Here is a 21882-nt window from a genome sequence, read left to right on the forward strand (position 1 = left end):
TTTGTTGATGGGCACTTAGGTTGTTTCCAACTCCTTGCTATTGTGAACAAAGCTGAGATAAACATGGGTGTGCGTATATCTGCTTAGATAGCAGTTATGGTCTCTTTGGGGTATATTCCCAGTAGAGGGACTACTGGGTCAAATGGTATCTCTATTTCTTTTGTACAGCTATTCTGTGTATTCTTTCTATTCTTTTTATTTATTAATTGCTTCCTGGATCATTCAAGAATTTTCCCATGGCGTCTCTCAGTATTACAAGTCAATTTTGGAAATGGTTTTTCAGGTTTTTTTTATCTTAAGAAATATCAAGAGAATTCTGCTCTTTTTATTCTCTGACTCCAGCTCTTTGCACATTTCATTATAATACTTTATTTTGTCTTCTTGAGATGCCCTTCGGAATCTTATGTTCAACTCTCTTACTTCAGCATGTCTTCTCTTTGTTTTGAATTCTCAGTGAGCTAATGCAATTTTCATAGTTTCTTCTGACACTCATTTCGGTCTTTTCTTTCTCCTCTTCTGTCGTTATAATGAAATCTTGGTTGCTTCAAAAAAGATACCCTTGATTTTATTCCACATCTCCTCTGGTCTTTAATTATTGGTGATGAATATCTCAAACCTCTTCTTAAATTGGGGAGAACCTGGAAAGCATCTTTGCTGGCATCAAAGAGGGTAGTTCCGCCACTGTCAGGTCTGGGTGGGGGCCTGAAGCCTAGGTGGACCCCTACAAGTATCTTCATGGGCATCTTTGAAGTGTATGAGGTTAAAATTCAATAACAAAAAGAGTGAAGGTGAGAAGGGTGGTTGAAAGTTTTCAAGAAGACATTTTCTGTGGCTTAAACTATATACTAAATGTATTTTTCCAATGATGTTGTGGTGTTCATTTGCCTAGAAAACACTATATAAGCACCCAATAGACCATCTATGTAATTTTAAATGAATCCCACAAGTTAAAAAAACCCCTCTATTTATATCTAAAATTCATGGAAAAATCCTGCAAGTACTTAGAGTATAGAGGTAGATTAAAGAATTTACTAAAAGATTTGCATTTCTTTTCATTTTACAGGCCCAACAGCTTACTGACCTTGAACAAAAATTGGCTGTAGCCAAAAATGAATTAGAGAAAGCAGCTCTTGATCGGGTAAGTTTACATCTAAGAAACATCACAACTTGGTTTTAGAAAAGAATTAGAGATATGCTCACTGATTCTCTTGATTTATTGATCCAGTTCTAATTTCCATGCATAAAAGATGATTATAACGTTTATGAGTGTTTGATATTCTCTTTGAATCCAAACATTTCTGTGGTTTTGCTGTTCCAGTACATTGACTCAGATTTTAGATTCCTAGTTTGTAACTTCATTTTTCACTTTGTTGGTGTTTATGTATTGGGGAGCCATCAATAAACATGCTTTAAAAGCACCAAGAAAGATGTTATGTTTAATTTTGGATAAATGAGTTATTTAGTAAATGGAAGAAAATCACTGGAATTTGATAAGCTTTAAATTTTTGTTTTAAAAGAAGATCAGTTAAAGAAGAGATGTGTCTTAAATGAATCTGCTAGACAAAGGCAATGCAAATAAGTGAAAAGAATTTTGTTCAGCTTTTTACAATAGCTTTATCCAAATATAGGGAAAAGGTCCTCTTTTAAACTTCACTTAGTTATATAATCATCATCATTATGTAATTCCTAATAATAGAAGGTTTACTCATCTCACTTTTTCTTATATTACTTGTATATATAAACATGTGTGCCTATGTGTTGCTATTCAATTCAATGCTCTCGATAATAAACACATATGAGAAAGAGAAAGCTGTCATACAGGACAGGGTAGTATAGAGAAAGGACCTGGGGATACATTTCAGAACAATTGTGGTCAATAGTTGTACTGTAGTGTGTTATTGTTTAAAATAGCTTTGCCAGGGGGAGCTCTGGTGGCCTAGTGGCAAGAAGCTGCACTAAAATCACAAAGGTACACGGTTTGAATCCACCAGATGCTCTGCCAGAGAAGGAGGGATAATATCCTCCTGTACCAGTCAGATCTGATTTGACGATGCACACACACAAAGTAATAAAATAAAATAAAATAAAAATGGCTTTCCCAGGCCATCCATTGTGTTTTATTTTTTTCCACATGACCAGGTTCAACCATGCAAATAAGTTATGTGGATTACTAATAAGGGGATTGGCCAGCTTTACCATCCCGCCAGGCTTAAATTGAGCAGGTTTAGAAAGAGAAGGTGGAGCTATTGCTATCATTAAGAATGAAGAATCATAATTAAGCCTGCATTTTGTGGGGTCTCAGATTCTTGTCCCAGCCAGACTTGGACCCAGAGAAGAACAGCAGAGGCCGCACTAGAAAATGCAAGATTGATAGAGCTGATAATAGAGCTGTGTGAAAGAGCTGACCTGAGATTGTTGTTATTCCATGAACCCAGAACCAGTCACTTTCCCCAAGATTTGCTAAAAGACTGGAGTTTACAGGGATGGAAGCAACATTTGGCAGAACTAAGAGACCTCGGTAGCACAGACTTAAAGCTGCAGGGCTGGAGGTCAAATGGCTTGGAAGCATGTGAGAGAAGTTGTCCTGACTAATTAGATCTTATTTCCAACTTAAATCATAACCTGTAACTTTCCTAATCACCTATGTAATTGTATGATCCTGTGAGTCCTCTGAGGCCCTTGCAGTAGGTTATTAGACCCAGGAAGCAGCAAGAACCCAGGAAGTTTGGTTAACATTAAAATGGATAAAAGTGTGTGCAGGGTATGAGAGGCATTAGTGGTCTCACAGGAATTGGTTCAGACTGTGGATGTTGTGGATGGTGGCTGTGCCTCCTTGTTGAGTTTATAAAGAGCAAATTCATCTGCCTCCACAGTGGCCAAACTTTTTACATAGTGTTTTCTAAAATTTCTTAATATTTCCCTTATTGTCTTAAATTCTCATAATTTTATTTTCTTTTTAAAACTCTCTTACAATGTTTTAAGGAACAAATAGCCCCTCTCCTTAAGTTTATTCAGAAGAATAGAATAGGTTGACTTTAAAAGCATTTGTTTTTTATTAGGAAGACTCTACGATTGAATATCTAATGTGATTTTCTCCAAAACTTAGATATTTTCTAGTTCATTTTATTATGTAATAGTCTTTATGTGAGAACTGAATTTTATCAAATATTTCAAGGTTTTTAGAGCAGGGGGAAAGTATAGTTAAATAGACACAACACGTATATGGTCCTCAATCAAAAGAATGGAAGGTATACATAGGAAAAGTGGAGGAAATCCTGGATTAATCAGAGGTTTATTAAAATGCTAATTTATTTTCTGCTGAAGAGCAATTCCTGATTAAATTGAGATTGTCAATGTAATGTTTAACAATGAAAAGTAAGATCCTATTACGTAAGATACTCATCTCACCTGGAGAACAAATGACTCATTTATACATTATATTTAAATAGTAAAAGCAAGACTGGAATCATCAGACTCTGACATTTACAAAGGATTCCTTTGAAATAAAAACATAATAAAGATATATACAGATAACCTATGTAACCAAAAACACAAATATAGTTTGTGCATTAATACTGATAGGACTAAAAATAGGTTTTAATCAAAGAGGTTTTGTTGTTGTTATTGTTTTACCTTTACTAATGAGAAAATGTACTCTTTTTAACTTCATCCAACAGGAAAATATCAGTCCAAGACAGTATGTATTAGTAATATAACTTCAAAATGCATATAAATAAAAAATATGTCCAGTTAAGAAGTAGGCCAATTCCAATTTTATACTGTAATATAATGAACTTTATTAATAAAATGAAAGACATTTAACTTCATTCATAAAAGTAGAAAACATGACTAAAAATGAGAATATACTTTAATACCTCATCATTTGGTAAAAAAAGACAAAAGTTGGTTTGAAATTCCAACCAGCTTATGAAGAACAAGCACTCTCTTGTGGTTTCTGTGGAGTGAAATTGATACAGCGTTGTTAGAATGCTCTTTCTTACATTGACTCTTCGTTCCTGATTTACCATCAGATAGTACCTTCAGCCAGTCAGTGGCTAAGTGGGTTTTAATGCCTTCTGAGGCATCATCCTGCGGTAAATAATGTGCAGTGTACAGTACTCTTATGAAATATAGACTTGGGCTCAGTATCTTGCACAATTTTGTCAGACATTAACAAATGGAAAATAATTTTGTGTTGAGTCAAGCGTCAACATAAGCACAGAGAATGAATACTGTACCACAGCCGCAGTCCAACAGAAATTCTCCAGAATTACTCGTTCAAATCACAATTCTTGCCTTGAATGACTGTGTTTCTATCTCTCAGAATCTGTCTGCTTGACTCTAAAATGGGGACTATAATACCTCTTACTGTGCACAGAGGATAGGAAAACCATCTTTCTTATTGCCAGAGTTGGTTTTGATTCATATCTGACCCTCCAGTGTGTTTCCAAGTCTGTGCATAACACAGAGACTGCCCACCATTCCCTCCCAGAACTGCTGGTGGGTTCACATCACTATAGAAGCTCATTCTTTGGGTCAGCTGTGCAAGTCTCTATGGGCTCCACCATCAGAGCTCACAGTAGGAAATTTAGTTGATTGAAGAATGCACGTGGGTAATTGCTAGCACATGTAAATTGCTCAGTTTTAAGAAGCATAGAACAAATCATGGAACCTATTACCTGTGGTAACAATTCCATCTCTAATCGTCAGGATTTTTTTTTTTCATTTCTTTTTGCAGAGTAAGCTATAAAAGGATTCATTACAACTGGTGGTTCATTTCAACAAACTTCATGTACTATAATATAAGTATGAAGCCCATAAACTGTATCCAGAAAACTTGATACAAATGCTATCTCGCTCCAAAATGGATAACAGTGACAGTTTAATGAAATTGCTTTTTACCTCTTTCCATCATCTTTATGCAAGACAGTATTATGCTCTTCAGAGGTCTAACTCCTAAGAATGGTGCATTGAAGCTTCAAACAAGCATTATTAATGCAATATGCCAACACTCCACCTTAGAACCATGCTATAATAAATGAAAGAAATCTTAATTTTTTTCCCAATATAAACAATAAGCCCTAAGTCTAAAAATCTGTCTGTTTCCCAAAGAATTAATTCTTTTCTTACCAGTAAAGAATTATAGTTATCATCAACTACTGTTGTTGTTGTTATGTGCCATCGAGTCGCTTGTGACTCATAGCAACCCTATGTACAAGAGACCTAAACTCTGCTCTGTCCTGTGCCAATTGCACCATCTCCGATACACCCATCACAATTAACCCAAGTCACTGAATAAACCCACCTCATAGAGGGCCTTCCTCTCCTGCACTGCCCCTCCACCCTACCAAGCATAATGTCCTTCTCCAAGGACAGGTCCTTCCTTACAACATGTTCAAAATATGTTAGATGGAGCCTCAGAATCCTTGCCTCCAAGGAGAATCCCGGTTTAACCCTTTCTAGGACGAATCTGTTTGTGTTCCTAGCAGTCCATGGTATTCTCAATACTCTTCTCCAGCACCACAGATCAAAGGCATCAATTCTCCTTCTATCCTCCTTAGTCATTGTCCAACTCTCTGATGCATAACAAGTGATTGTGAAGACCATGGCCTGTATCAGACACACCTTAGTCTCCAGAGAGATACCATTGCTCTTCAGTACTTTGGAGAGGACCCTAACAGCAGACTTTCCCATCACAATGCATCTTTTCATTTCCTGGATACTGGTGCCAAGAGTGTTGACTGTGGAGCCAAGCAAACTAAAGCTGTGAACAATCTCAATCTTTTCACCATCCATCCTGAGGCTGCCATTGGCCCAGTGGTGATAATCTTTGTCTTCTTGACTTTGAGCCTCAATCCATATTGGAGGCTGCAGTGCTTGACCCTCTGCAGCAAGCGCTTCAGGTCCTCCTCAGTTGAAAATATAACTTAAAAAAAAGAAAATATAACTTTTACAATTTCATTTTTTTTAAAATTTATTACTCTAATACAATACAACAAGGAAGACGTTGCTACATCCATATTACATTATAGATTACAGGTGTTATAGAAATTACACAGAAACCCAAAATTAAGTAGTAACAGAGCAAGACTTATTTTTGCAACAATACAGCTCCTAGAATATGGTAAGAATATGCTAAATAGCTGAATGGGACAGGTAAATTAACATTTCTCTGACTGAATGGATGAATGACATCCTATTATAAATTACATGGAGATTGCTCAATGCAGAGATTCTGACATTTTGAATGATTTGTCAGGGTCAACAATACTGAGTTTACAAAAGAAGCAAAATAATGGCAGAGCCTTTATATTCACAGGACCACTTCCACTAAGATCTTTCCAATACCCGTAGCTAGTATTACCCCTATTTTGTAGATGTGTCTTAATGCAAATGAATTTATATAAATGTAAATTATATCTTCTGCTTTTCATTTGTCAGGAGATAAGAAACTAGAGATTGTGTTATTTTTTGGAAAGAATATCTTTTGTCAGGAAGAATGTATTTATTCTTTAAGAAAAATGTATGCATACAAAGTTGCCCTCAAATACACTACTACACACTTACAGTCATGGGTAGGTTCCAAAGATTAAGTTGTTATGCAAAATCAGATTATTTAGCAAGGAAAATGCAGATGTAGACCCTCAGAAATTCTGATCCCTCACTGCCACTGTGCTATATACCCCAAGATCCTACTTTGGGGGTGCCATTCTGGCATTCTTTGGGCCTAGCAGTGGGACTGGAGAAATAGTTGCCAGCTTGAGGGTTGGGAAGTATCCATAAGGCTTAAGGCTTAAGCTAATCAGTGAGGGTCATAGCCCATTCCCATGTTCCCTGTACCTGTCCCCTATATACTCCCAGCTAATGCCTTAGATTCTGTGTACTAGAGAAGACTCCATAGAATCAAACAGCATGTTACTGGTGTTAAGGAACGGCAAGCGTGTGTGTGTGTGTGTGTTGGAGTAAGAGATATATAGCCTTGAGCTAACATCTGCTCAGAAAAGTTAAGTAGCCATTATCAAAGAGGATGAAGAGTTTCAAGACCCTTGCTGTAGTATCCTGCCTCCAGATTTCCTTTTCCACTTCAATAATTGATCCCACTAGAATTCTTGATTAGAGGAGAGCAGTCAAACCAGTGTTACCCTGATCCCTGTTGCTGCCTCCTCAGTGTTTCACTGGCTACTCACACACAAGTCTTTCTCTTAAGGGCTCCAAACAGAACCCGCTTCAGTTTCCTTTTCCTTTGAAAAAAATGTAACAGTTACTCTGGTGGTGGGGATGGGACTAACAAGAGGCCTGTGAAATGACTGTTTTCACTGCATCACTGTCCTGTGCCTTATATACTTATGATTGCTTCTATTACAGTTGAAATTTTTGTCTATTGAAATGACTGAGAGGTTATCCAATGGACTGCTGTTATAGTTATTAATATTACCTGAAATAATCAAGATTGTTGTACACAACAAAGGACTTCTAAGCACAGGAGTGTCTATTATGAAGACGCTGAATTGTGATTCCCTAATATTTGATTTTCTAGATTATATATTATATATATTATATTATATTATATTATATTATAATAAATTATGAGTCTACTTCATTGAGAAAAGTGGGAATCTCAACCCAATTAATTGTGCTCCTGTGAAACCTGAGATAGACTGAGAAGCAGTTATCCAAACAAAACAAGGGAAACTTATATGGCTTGAAACCAGGAAAGATGTGCATCAGAGGTATATCTTTTATCCATACCTATTCAATCTGTATACTGAGTAGGTAATATTAGAACTGGACTGCATTAAGAAGAATATAATATCAGAGTTGTATGAAGACTTATAAATAACTTGCATTATACAAAGAGCACAATTTTGCAGAAAGGATGAACACTTGAATAACTTATTAAAAAAAGCTACAGCCTTCAATATGGATTCTATATCAATATAAAAATCTTCACCCCTGGACTAATAGGCCACACCATGATAGATATGTTAGTTAGATATATGATTTTGGATATTGTCTATTTGGAAGTTAACTGGTTTATTCAAAGTTCAGCATTTAGCACAATCATGGTACATTCTAAGGGGATGAGTTGTTATAGTTGTAAAGTGCTGACAACACTTTAATTTAAAGACATCTCTTAATTTCTTAACTTTCTATGCCATCATGATTGTGTATTCAAGAAAAATAAAATTGTTGACAATAAAGAGATGTCTTGTGTTGAGAAACTGTTCTGTCAAAGATTTTTCCAAAGTGCTTAAAAAGCAAAGATGTCAGTTTAAAAATTAAATGTACCTGATCCAAACCATAGTATGCTTTATTGCTTCCTATATATCCAAAAATTAAACAATAAATAAAGGTGATATAATAAAAACCTGTGGATTATAGTCTTGGAGAAGAGTATTGAATATAGATGGAATGCCAAAAAAACCAAATAAATCTGTCTTGGAGAAAGTGCAACTAAAGTGCTCCTTAAAGGCAAGGATCTTCTCACCACTAGATCAATAGGTAATATCATAATAGATGGAGATATAATTGAAACTGATGCTGACTTTATCTAACACGGATCAACAATTCATATATTTGGTACCAGCAGTCAGGGAATCAGGAGATATAAGGCACTGGGAAAGTCTCCAGTTAGGAACCTATCCAAGTTAGTAAGGAGCAATGAGGTTAGTTTGATAAATAAGGTGTGTCTGATTTATTTAGACCATGGTCTTTTTAATCACTTGCTATGCATCTAAGAACTGGACAATGAATAAGAATGACAGAACAGAAACTTGATGTCTTGAGTAGTTGGAGATGTTGGAGGAAAGTATTGAATATCCTGTGGACTGCCAAAAGAACAACAGATATGTTTTGAAGAAGGAAAAGCCAGAGTGCTCCTTGGAAGCAAGGGTGATGTGTTATTAGGAGAGCTACTTATTCCTTGGAATAGGACATCCTGCTTGGAAAAGTGGATGGACGACAAAGGAGAGGAAGACGTCAACCTGGTGAATTGACACAGTGATTGCAGCAATGGGCTTGAAGGTGTCAAAGATTGTAAGGTTGGCAGATGACAGAACAGGATTCAGATCTGTTGTTCGTAGGGTTGCTGTGAGTCGTACTCAACTTGATGGTACCTAACAGCAACGACAAAGACAAGCATAGTAAAACTGTGTTTCACTTTCTTTGGAAATGTTTTCAGGGGAGGCCAGTCCTTAGAGAAAGACATCATCTGGGGAAAGGTGGAGGGTCAGAGAGAGACGGGAAGACTTTAATCAGGATGGATTAACACAGTGACTGTGACAATGGCTTTCAACATTCAGAGATTTTGAGGATGGATGGGGTAGGATAGGATGAGATAAGATTCAGATTTGTTGTTCATAGGGTTGCTCTGAGTCTTGGTCAACTTAATGGAATGTAACAATAACAACAAATATCAAGAAGTTAACCATTCAAGTGAAGACCTCATAAATTACAGATACAGTATATATGATACAGCATATATTCCTGGCACAGTACATGGAAAGGAACTGTGGTGGTACGTTATGTTAAGCATATGAATATTATGGTAGTGTTACAAGGAGCTCTACTGGCCTAGTGGCAAGAATCTGCACTGCAATCACAAAGGCACGTGGTTTGAGTCCACCTGCTGCTCTGCAGAAGGATGGACAGTCTTCTCCTGTGCAGTTAACTGCCTCCGAAAACCTGGTCCCAACAAGATGACACATACAGCATCGACAATTTAAGAAAATATTATTTTCATTGTTTTTATGTGCTGTTGAGTCACTTGCGACTCACAGCAAACCTAGGTACAACAGCCCTAAACTCTGCTCTGTCCTGTGCCAATCTCATTGTCTCCAACACACCTATCCCGATTGCCCCAGTCACTGAATCAATCCACCTCCCAGAGGGCTTTCCCCTCCTGCACTGTCCCTCCACGCTTCCAAGCATCCTCTTTCATTGACCTTCCACCTTGGAAAACATGGAATCACTTTCCAAGAATAGCTTCTCCTAGAAACATTCCCAAAGTATTAGAGATGAAACTTCACAATCCTTGCCTCAAGGAACATTCTGGTTGCACCTTTTCTAAGACATAGCTGTTCTCTTGGCAGTCCATGAAATGTTCAGCACTCTTCAACATAACAATTCAAAGGCATTAATTATTCTTTTGTTATTCTTTGTTCGGCTCTTAGATGCACAGCAAGTATTGAAAAGACCATGACCTGAAATAGGTTCAACCTAGTCTTCAAAATGACATCATTTTTCTTCTGTATTTTGGACATCAAACTTACTCATAACCATAAGTCTCCTGATCTCCTGCTGCTTTAAAAAAATCCAGTGTGAATATTTTGTGCTTATACTTCATAATTAACTCTGAAAATTGATTGTACATGTGGACGTGTGAGGTAGAGGTGTGGAAGAACGAGCGCCGTTAAATCATACAGAACCACATTTGAAACAGTTGCTATCTCTTTCTTTTTCCCTAGGAGTCTCAGATTAAAGCCATGAAAGAGACGGTACAACTCTGCCTCACCTCTGTTTTCCGTGATCAGCCTCCCCCTTTGAGTCTAGTCACATCACATCCAACTCAGATTTTACTGCCACCCAGGACAGTTGACGCTAAGATTCCAGACTCAACGACGAAAAACAAGGTACACTTTATTCTAGCTTTGAAAAGTAAAATCAGGTACTATGCTGCTTTGATAGTTCATTCTTTCTGATCATCAGAGTGGAACCAGAGGATAGAAAATGCACTGAAAGATCTGGAAGTAAATGGGCATAGTAACCTGGTGTGTAAGGTCTCCTGTAGAAGCTTTAAAAAGGTTGGAAAGGAGACTTTCTGACATCTTTCCCAAGTCAGATTATGGGAATATATATACTTCACTTATTCGTTTGTTTTTATCTGTAATGAGTCAATTGTAAATATAGAAGGAACCCTGTGATGCAGTGGTTAAATTGTTTGGCTGCAGTTCAAAAGTAACAGCTATCCATGGGGGGAAATGTAGCAGTCTGCTTCTATCAACCCTAAGGGGTGACTCTACTTATGTAGAGTCTGCTACTGTAGAGTCTTTGAGGTGCTTTGGAATCTCTACTGGTGAATCTGCTCTGTACTGGAGGATTGCAGGAAGTCAGAAATTACTTTACAGAATGGAGTCTGGTTCAGTGGCTGAAACCAAAATGTTGGTGATATGAACCCACTTGCTGCTTTGTAGAACTATTTGATAGTCCACTTCTATAAAGAATACAGCTTCAGAGCCACTTATATTAAAATTTTTTTTCTTCTAGTTTAGTTACAAAACTTGAATACATTGTTTTCAAGAACAAATTCTTTCCATTTCCCTCACCCTCTTCACCAAATTGTACAGGCACATAGAACAGTGGAGCAGAACTGAGAACCCAAAAATAGACCCAGCTATCTATGGTCAGCTGATAGTCAACAAGGAAATAAAAGCTATCAGATGGGAAAAATGACAACCTCTTCAACAAATGGTGCTGGCAAAACTGGACTTCGACTTGCAGAAAGGTGAAATAGGATCCACATCTCACACCATACACAAAATCAACTCAAGGTGAATCAGAGACCTAGGAGTAAAGCCCAAAGCCATAACATTCATGAGAGACAAACTGGGATCAAAATCAGAGCCACTTCAGAGTAGTTCTGAACTGTCCAGTACAGTCAGATGAGGTAGAATCAAATCAGTGGTAACTCCACCCCCCTTTCATTTTTAGTCAAGCATTTGAAGGGAGCACAGGGAGTCAAGGTACCAAGGAGACTCTGAGGTGGTGGTTAAGTTGTTGCACTGCCAATCTAAAGGCAAGTGATTACAGGAGAAAGATAGGCAATCTCCTTCAGTGGGATTTGTTGTTGGTGTGTGCCATCAAGTCAGAACTAACTCAGAGCTGGCCTTCAGGGGCTTTTTAGCGACAGTAAAGCACATGGAAGGACATTGTCCTGCCTTCTCCCTCAGAGCAGCTGGTGGACTTGAACCATGTGTCTTTGCTACATCAATACAGCTTTGTAATCACCAGAGCTCCCCTTATAGCCTCTGAAAACTCACTGAAAGGTCAGCTACGAGGTAGTGCTATCTCAGTGAAAATGAGAGAGAGAGCTGTGTTGTTAGCCCATAGGCCACAGGCCACGATTCCTCTGGTGGTTCAAATCCACCAGTGGCCTGCACGAGAAAGATTGGCAAACTCCTTTCATGTGATTTACAGAATCAGAAAAACCCAGTGGAAGGTCAATTATAGGTCAGTTCTGATTCAGTGGCCAGGAGTTATATGAACTAAATGCATACAAGCTGTATAAATTCACTATTAAAATTCTAAGCATGTTTTTCTCTAAAAATAATTTAAGAATGTATCTTTCTCTACTTAGAATTCTCTTTGATTTTTTAATATATATAGTGAAAATAAGAAATGAAATTCATTGCTAAAAAGTCAAATTCCAACTTATAGTGACTGAATTGGAAAGAGAAGAAACTCTGGTGACCTCATGGGTAAGGAGTTAACACTACCAACTCAAAGGCAAGCAGGTCATCTACCATCTGCTCTGAGGGAAAAATTGGCAATCCTTAAAAAAAAAAATTGGCAATCATCTCTCATACACATTATAACCTCTAAGAAACCAGCTATACATTGGATCTGATGACAATAGTGAGAGTAATAGGATAAAGTAGAACTGTTCCTTAAGATTCCCAAGGCATTTTATATCATTGCGGAAGCTGACTGCCACATCTATATCCCTCAGAGCAACCTGTGTATTCAAATTGCCAACATTGAGGGTAGCCGCTCAGCGATTGCCCACCACACAGGGAATGCTCCTCCATTAAGGCTTCTAAACATATTGAAGCCTTGGTGTACAACCCAGTACTGTTTAATTTGAAGATAAAAAATTTAAGCCATTTTTTTAGTTTATTTATCATTATTTATTTTTCTTTAGAAAAAAATGGGAAATGTTTATCAAAACAATAAAACAGAGACATAGCTGGTGAAAGATACACCATAGAAAAGAGTTAAAGTGAAAAAGAAAGAAAAGGGGAAGAGGGGAGGGACTTTCTGAAAGACAAGGGTGGAAACAAACCTTACAGCCTGCTGCCAGCAGAAAAGGAGAGGAAAAAGTCATTCTTTTTCTTTTAACCTTCGGAAGAACTTAAGGTATTTTACTTTACCAAATATTGGCAATGAAGTTGCATAATAATGTATTATTTTACAGTGGTTTTAATGTTCATAAAAATACTGAGTACAATCTTTGGGACTGAGCACTGCTAAAATGAATAGCTCCCCAGACGTCTTGGCACACCTGCAGAGGAAGCACTCACTGACCCCTCAGTGTTAGTCTGTTAGACAGGAACAAAGGTCCAGACTCATTAAGTCTGATGACTTTGGGTAAAGCAGGTTTGTAATTCTATGGGCATGTTATCTCTGTCTCTGACTCAAAGTATGTTTGAATAAAACCACCATTTAAACTGAACTTTGTTGACCCTGAGGATGTAGGGAAGTATTGATTTTATTTTAACTGAATTGTTTTGAAGACATGTATGTCCTATCATTGAAATAAATTGTAAATATTATTTAGCTGGGTATATCATGGGGAAAAGTAAGAAGCATTTACATGGGACTGTTCAGAGATTGTTAATTTTTCAAAAAACGATAACAAAAATTCAATTGCTTAAGATGAAGTTCAATAAATCTGAATTATTGCACTATAGAGCATGCTATTTTGCAGATCAGCGGTAAAAGGCTTGTCTGATGTTTATGTTAAGCCCAAAATCTTTATCTTCTCTATTGTGGAAGAAACCAAACGGGGGTTTTTTGGATTTTTTCTTTTATCCTTGGGGATTAATCTCAGTGAAAACACCTTGCAGATGGTATGCATGGGATCCTGAAAATACAATGTGACACAGGGTATTCACTGGAGAAACAAACACTTAAGGGGGGGGGAGAGTTTTTCTTCATAGACAAAAAAGTGCCTTTCCAAGTGAAAACATTTATTGGTAATTCTTCAGCCTTGCTAATTATAGCCACAGCGATCACATGTGCCTCATGGCAGGTTATGAGACAGAGACGTCGAACAGCCTTCCGGGGCATCTGTTCTCTTAGTGTCTACATTTTAGCTGTGATGTGAGTGTAAAAATACTGAGAATTATTTGCTTAAGACACTGGAATAATATAGGTATCTCTTTTATTAATTATTTTATCATTTGGCGTTAGTTATCTACAACCAAACTTTGGATATTTAGATGATTTTCCCTAAAATCTCATACATATTTGGGTAAACAAAACTCAATCTTAGGCCTTCTAGTAAAATATGACTTTTAAATTTTTCAGAATTTGTGTTAGCTGTTAAACATATTGTTGTTGTTATGTGCCATCAAGTCGCTTGTGACTAACAGTACATGTATAATAGCTCTGCACAAAGCTCGATCATGAGCCAATTTCACTGTCTCTGATATACCTACCCCCATTACTCTAGTTAATCTGTCAATCCATCTCATCTGGGGTCTTCTCTTGCTCTGTCCTTCCACCTTTCGAAGCATGATGTCCTTCTTCAAAGACTGATCCCCCCTGGCCATGTGCCCAAAGTATGTGAGACAGAGTTTAAAAATCCTTTCCTCCAAGGAACAGCATGATTTCACCCTCTAAGACAGTTATGTTTGTTCTGTGGGCACTCCATTGTGTATTCAATATTCTTTTCCAGCACTACAACTCAAAGGTATCAATTCTTCTGTCATCCTTAATCCAGCTCTGTGATGCATAACAAGTAATTGCAGACCAAGGATTGGATCAGGGGCATCTTAGTCTCTAGATTTACATTGTTACCCTTAGTACTCTGGAGAGGTCCCTGACAGTTACTTTGCTAATGTAATTTGTCTTTTGATTTTTCTGGCTGTTGGTACCAAGATTGTTAATTGTAGAGTCAAGCAAGCTGAAGCTGTCAACAATCTCAGTCTCTTCTCTGTCTATCATGACGCTGACAATTGGCCCAGTGGTGAGAATCTTTGTTTTCTTGATGTTGAGCTTCAGTCCCTATTGGAGGCTGCAGTTCTTCACATTCTGCAGCAAATATTTCAGGTCCTTCTTGGTTTCAGGAAGCAAGGTTGTGTCATCTGCATAATGTAGGCTATTGATGAATCTTCCCTCAACTGTGATGTTACATTACTACTTATAGTGTTTAGCCTCCTGAATGATTTGTTGTTCAGGTGGATTGAAAAGAAATGGAGATGCAGTGTTTGCCTGCTCCGTTCTGATGACTACTTCCTGGTCAAAGTATAGGTTTTGCATTATCAAAATCAAGTGCTCTGGGATTCCTATTTTTCTCAAGTTTAGCTACAATTTGTTGTTAATCATATAATCAAATGCCTTTACATAGACTATGAAACACAGATAGACATTCCTCTGGTACTCTCTACTTTCACCTAAGATCTATCTGACACATAATGACCCTAATGCCACAGCCTCTTATAAACCCTGCTTGCACTTCTGGCAATTCTTTGTAAATATACTGTTACGATCATTTTTTTATAATCTTCAGTAGGATCTTGCTTGTATGTGGTATTTGTGATATTGTCTGATATTTCCACACTCTATTGTATCACCTTTTGTTGGACTGGGAGTAAATGTGGATGAATCACTTCCAGTCAATTGGCCAGACCATCATCCTCCAGATTTTGCTGCACAAACTCGTGTTTCCTGGGCTGCATCTGCTTGTTGAAATATGTCAGTTGGTATTCTATCAATTCCTGGGCCTAATTTTCTGACAATTCCTCCAGAGCAGCTTGAACTTTCTCCTTCATCACCATTGTCTCTTTATCCTTTGCTGTTTCATGAAATTCTACTGTGTTAGCCAGTTCTTTTTGGTATAGTGACTCTGTGCACTCCTGCCGTCTTCTTTTAATGCTACCCGCATCATTCAACATTCTGCCCTCAGCATTCTTAAGGATTGAAACTCAAAGCTTGAGTTTTCTTTCTTCAGTCCCTTCAGTTTAAGAAATGCATAGTGAATTTTTCCTTTTTTATTTTCTGACTCCAATTCTTTGCTCATTATTATAATAATTTGCTTTGTCTTCCTGTCCTTTGGAATCTTCTATTGAACTCCTTAACTTCTTAATTTCTCCCCTCTGCTTTGGCTTTTTGGTAATCTAGTGCAATACTCAGAGTCTCTCCTGAAATCCATATTGGGCTTTTCTTCTCCTTTTTCTGTCTTTGTAGTGATCTTTTTCACTCCTCATGGATGATATCTTGCTATCCTCCAACAGCTCATTGGGTCTTCACTCATTAGTGTTCAAGGCCTCAAATGTGTCCCTAGTTGGTTTTTAAATTCTGGTGGGAGAGACTCAAGGTCAAACTTTGGTTCTTGAGGATATTAATTATATAAATTTTTTGTTATTGTTTATGTTATGTGCCATTGAGTCACATGTGACTTATAGAAATCCTATATACAACAGCTCTGAAGCCTGCCGTATCTTTAGCCAGTCTCACTGACTCTGACATACTTGTCTGATTTGCTGCGGTTACTGTATCAATCCTTCTCATATGGAGTCTTCTTTTCCTGTTCTGTCTGCCCATCCTTCCATGCATGATGTCCTTTTCCAATAATCAGTCCTTTCTGGACATGTACCCAAAGTATGTGAGGCAAAGCTTCAAAATTCTAGCCTTTAAGAAGAAACTTGGTTTCACCCTTTCCAAGACAGACCCATTTGCTTTCATGGTGTTCCATGGTATGTTCAAGACTCTTCTCCAGCACCACATCTTGAAGACATCAATTCTTCTGTCACCCTGAGTCATAGTCCAGCTCTCTGATGCACAGCAAGTAACTGAGAAGACCATGGCCTACATCAGGCACATCTTAGTCTCTAAACTGTGACATTGTTGCTTCTCAGTACTCTAAATAAAGGTCTCTGACAGCAGATTTACCTAATGCAATTTGTCTTTTGATTTCCTGAGTGCTTGGTGCCAAGAGTGTTGATTGTAGAGCTGAGCAAACTGGAGTTGTTAATAATCTCAATCTCTTTTCCATTCATCATAGTGCTGCCAATCGGCTCAGTGGTGAGAATCTTTGTCTTCTTAATGTTGAGCTTCAATCCATATTGAAGACTACAGTCCTTGACCTTTGGCAGCAAGTGCTTCAGGTCCTCCTCAGTTTCAGTAAGCAAGATTGCATCATCTGCATAACGTAGGTTGTTGATGAATCTTCCTCCAATCCTGATATCACATTCTTCCTCATAAATCCCAGCCTTATTTGATCTGTTCTGAGTCTGTCTCACATAAATTTAAAAACCAACGCAGGAACAGGTTTGAAGCCTTGAACACTAATGAAAGAAGACCAGACGAGCTGCGGGAGAATATCAAGAATATTATCCACAAAGAATGCAAAAGGTCATTGAAAGAAGAAGAGGAAAAGACAAAAATAAATGTGAGAAGGGATTCTGAATATTGCACAAGAGTGTCAAGAAGCCAAAGCAAAGGGAAGAAGTCAAGAAGTTAAGGAAGATTTCAAAGGGCAGCTCAAGAAGTCAAAGCAAAGAATCATAATGAAATGTGCAAAGAATTGGAGTCAGAAAATAAAATGGGCCAAACTTACTCAGCATATCTTAAGCTGAAGGAACTAAAGAACAAATTCAAGCCTCAAGTTGCAATACTTAGAATATCAAATTATTCAGGAAGTAGTAAAAGAAAAAGGAAAGAGTATACAGAGTCACTGGACCAAAAAGAGTTGGCTGACACTGAAGAACTTAAAAAATTAACATATGCTCAAGAGGCAACATATGATCAAGGTGATGAAGGAAGAAGTTCAAGCTGCTCTGAAAGACGTGGCAAAAACAAATCCCTAGGAATTGATGGAATACCAATTGTTGACATATTTCAACAAACAGATACTGCTTTGGACATGTTTACCAGTTTGTGCCAAGAAACCTGGAGGACAACTCTCTAGCCTACTGACTGGAAGAGATCCATATTTATACCCATTCCAAATAAAAGATGACCTAACAGAATTTGCAAATTATCATACAATATCACTCATATACAGGCCATGGTATTTGCAATCGCTTGTTATGCATCACAGAGTTGGACAATGACTAGGGAGGACAGAAGGAGAGTGGATGCTTTTGCGCTGTGGTGCTAGAGAAGGGTACTGAATGTACCATGGACTGCCAGGAAAACAAACAGATTCATCTTGGAGAGGATTAAACCAAGCTACTCCTTGGAGGCAAGGATTCTGGGGCTTCGTCTGACATACTTTGGACATGTTGCCAGGAGGGACGGGTCCTTGGAGAGGGACATCATGCTTGGGAGGGTGGAGGGACAGCGCAGGAGGGGAAGACCCTCTATGAGATGGATTGATTCGGTGACTGGGGTAATCGGGATGGGTGTGTGAGAGGCGGTGCGGTTGGCGCAGGATAGAGCAGGGTTTAGGGCTGTTGTGCATAGGGTCGCTATGAGTTGCAAATGACTCGATGGCACATAACAACAACAACAACAAAAACAACATCACTCATATTACATGCCAGCAAAATCCTCTTCAAGATTACCCAGAAATGACAGGAATAAGACATTGACAAAGAACTACCAGAAATACAAACTGGGTTTAGAAGAGGTCATGGCACTAGAGACATTATCTCCAATATCAGATGGATCTTGGCAGAAAGAAAAGAGTACTTAAAGGGTCTGTGTTCCATTGACTATGCAAAGGCATTTGACTTTGTGGACCACAGCAACTTGTGGTTAACCTGGAGGAGAAAGGGAATCTCAGAACACTTGATTGTGCTTATGTGAAATCTGTACTTGGACTAGGATGCAGTCCTCAGAACAGAGCACGGAAACATTGTATGGTTCAAAATCAGGAAGGAAGTGGATCAGGGATGTGTCTTGTCTCCATACTTTTTCAATCTATATTTATTCATAATGAAATTAATTCTATTCCAGGCAAACATGGTAAAGTTTTCATATTCTTAATTATTTTTTACATTATGGAATTATCTACACACAGAGCCATTATTACCTCTCTTGTCCTGCACTCTTTATTTTTCTCTTTGTGTGTGTTTATTCATCACTTTAAGAAAGGCCTTCAGGGCAGCAAAGGTAATTAACATACAGTAGGTATTCAAAGATGTAATGTTTCCCTTCTACTTATGTGGGAGTTAGAGGCATTGTTGATTTACTTGAAGTTGCCTTTGACTTGATTCAGATCCAGAGTATGTGCTAAGCAAAGGAAAATAAAAATGAAAACAAACAAGCTTGTTCAGTGAATGGCAGTTTCTGGGAATTTTCTTTTTAATGTCCCACAGTAAAATTTTATGTAATTTTAGGCATTATATGAAAATAATAGTAAATGTGACCATAAAATTTGGAAAATATAATTGCTTAAAAGGAAGAGAAGGAAGCATATAACCAAGACATTAATCTCTTTTTGGTGAAAAAGGAGGAGTACTACCGTAATTGTTTTGGTGCTTGGAAATTGTGTAGTGTGTAGTAGAAAAAACTAAAATCCTGCCTATTTTTACTTTTGAAAATTTTATCAAATTACTGAACTCTTCTGAGACTCAGCTTTCCTAGTTACTAAATGAAAATAATCCTAGAGCCTACCTTAAAGGGTTGTTAATGAGATTAAATGAAAATTAAAAGCAGTGGTCGCTTTCAGCATACATAGTGGTGTCTGACACTGTGAAAGAGAAACAATTCTATCTTTATAAATATATGAAAACAACATTTTGGTATTTGAAAGCCATGGTAATACTTTGAGAAATATTGAAAGAACGTTTTGTAGGAGGCTGGACTTTATGAGACGGAAATACGCCATCAGGATTGGAGGAAGAAGAAGAAAAAAAAAATGATTGGAGGAAGAGGGGAGATCTGGGGGCCTAGTGGCAAGAAGCTTCACAGCGCACAGTTTGAATCTGGTTGAATCTGGTGATGCTCCGCTGCAGAAGGAGGGGAGATCTCCTCCTGTACCAGTTAGATCCAATTCTGTGGCACACACGCAACAAATAATAAAATAAAAAATAAATATTAAAAAAAAATTGGAGGAAGACTCATCAGCAACTTGTGCTATGCTGATGACACAACCTTGCTTGCTAAAATAGGAAAGTACCTGAAGAGCTTCCTGCAGAAGGTCAGTCAAGAAATAAAAAAAAAAAAATTGCATTGGTGAAATCAGCTGTCACAGATCTCTTCAAAGTGGTAAAGAGTAATGATGTCAGTCTAGAGACTAAGTTGCATCTGGTACAGGCCATGGTCTTTGCAATTACTTGCTTAAGACCTTTAATTTGTGGTGCTGGGAAAAGAGCATTGAAGTTACCATGGACCATCCAGAGAACAAACAGGTCTGTCTTCGAGAGGATGAATGAAACCAAGTTTCTCCTCAGAGTCTAGGATTTTGAAGTTCCATATCTCATACTTTGGGCACAAGGCTAGGAAGGACCTGTCTTTGGAAAAGGACATTATGCTTGTAAGGGTAGAAGGACAGTGCAGGAGGGGACTATCCTAGATGAGATGGACTGACACAGTAACTGTGGTAAAGGTAGTAGATATGTCAGAGTCAGGGTGTTCTAGTGGTCTAGTGGTAAGAAGCTGTACTGCAATCACAAAGGCACTAGGTTTAAGACCATCAGTTGCTCTGTGGAAGAACGATGAGCAGTCTCCTCCCGTGTGATAAACTGCCTCTGAAAACCTGTTAGAGGGTCAGCTCTGGGTTGGTTTTTACTCTTCAGAACACAACAACAACATGTCAGAGTTTATGAAACTGGCTCAGGAAAGGGCAGGGTTCAGAGATCTTGTAGATAGAGTCGTTATGAGTCACAGGCAACTTGATGCACTTAACATCAACAACATTTTAATTAAGAAAAGTATTTCTATTTTTCTGATTAATTTATCTATTCAAATAACAATAACTGAATATTTTATTTCCATATAACATTACAGTCCTTATAGTATGTGTAACAGCAAGAACTATAATAGCAAAAAAATAATTTATCTATTCAAATAACAATAACTGAATGTTTTATCTCCATATAACATTACAGTCCTTATAGTATGTGTAACAGCAAGAACTATAATAGCAAATGTCATAAAGCAAGGCTAAATTTAGAAATATACCCGAGTGAGAAGTAATTCAGATCAGGAATAAGGACAAGGAAATGTTGAAATTGTGCCCTGATAACCCAGAAATTCAGCCCTGCTCCAGCCATCTTTGTCATTTTCTTTCTTCTCATACAAGTCACTCAGCTGCAGTTTACATTGTTAAAGGTCACAACTATAGTATATGTTTAATTGGACAAGGATGATTTGTTAATTTAGTTTCCACTTTGTTAAAAATGTCAAAGTCATGCTAGCGCAGGAGGCAACTGAGACCTCCTCCAGGACTCTGAAGGAGTCCATAAAATAATCACATTCTGCTTGGTGCCTACAGATTTACGGCAAGGTGGATTTACATGTCTCTGTTCTTATTCCAAAATCTGTTGCCGAGTAAATTCTAAGAATTCTCTAAGCAGTGCCCATGTTGTTGTTGTAGATCAATATTTCTTTTTCCAGTGATGTTTTAATCAGTATGAGCTTAAGATACCATTTCTTGGCTGTCAGCAGTTAATATTGTTGTTGTTATGTGTTGTTAAGTTGACCACCACTCGTAATGACCCTATAATGTTTCTGATCCTTGCCCTATCCTGAGCCAACTTCATTGTCTCCAAAATACTGTCTCTGAGACATATGACCTCATTCTCCAGTCACTGCCTCAATCCATCTCATCTATTGTCTTCCTCTCTTGCATTGACTTTGTACCCTTCCAAGCATGGTATCCTTCTTCAATGATTGGCCCTTCTTGACAACATGTCCAAAGTATATAAGATAGAGTTTCAAAATCCTTGCCTCCAAGGAGCAATGTGATTTCACACCCTCCAGGTTAGGCCT

The 21882-nt window shown here is 37.8% G+C and overlaps 1 protein-coding gene across 1 annotated transcript in view; it reads left to right on the plus strand.

Annotated features, from left to right (window-relative positions):
* LOC102866288 (leucine zipper protein 2-like) overlaps nucleotides 1–21882 on the plus strand; it is a 675146-nt gene that overhangs the window by 591455 nt on the left and 61809 nt on the right. Inside the window, 2 exon segments of the mRNA XM_006883771.1 lie at nucleotides 1064–1138; nucleotides 10467–10631. Of these exon segments, the coding sequence (XP_006883833.1) occupies nucleotides 1064–1138; nucleotides 10467–10631 (240 nt within the window).

Source organism: Elephantulus edwardii, unplaced genomic scaffold (assembly GCF_000299155.1).
Source record: "Elephantulus edwardii isolate Elephantulus edwardi_28Jun2011 unplaced genomic scaffold, EleEdw1.0 scaffold00029, whole genome shotgun sequence".
Lineage (NCBI taxonomy): Eukaryota > Metazoa > Chordata > Mammalia > Macroscelidea > Macroscelididae > Elephantulus > Elephantulus edwardii.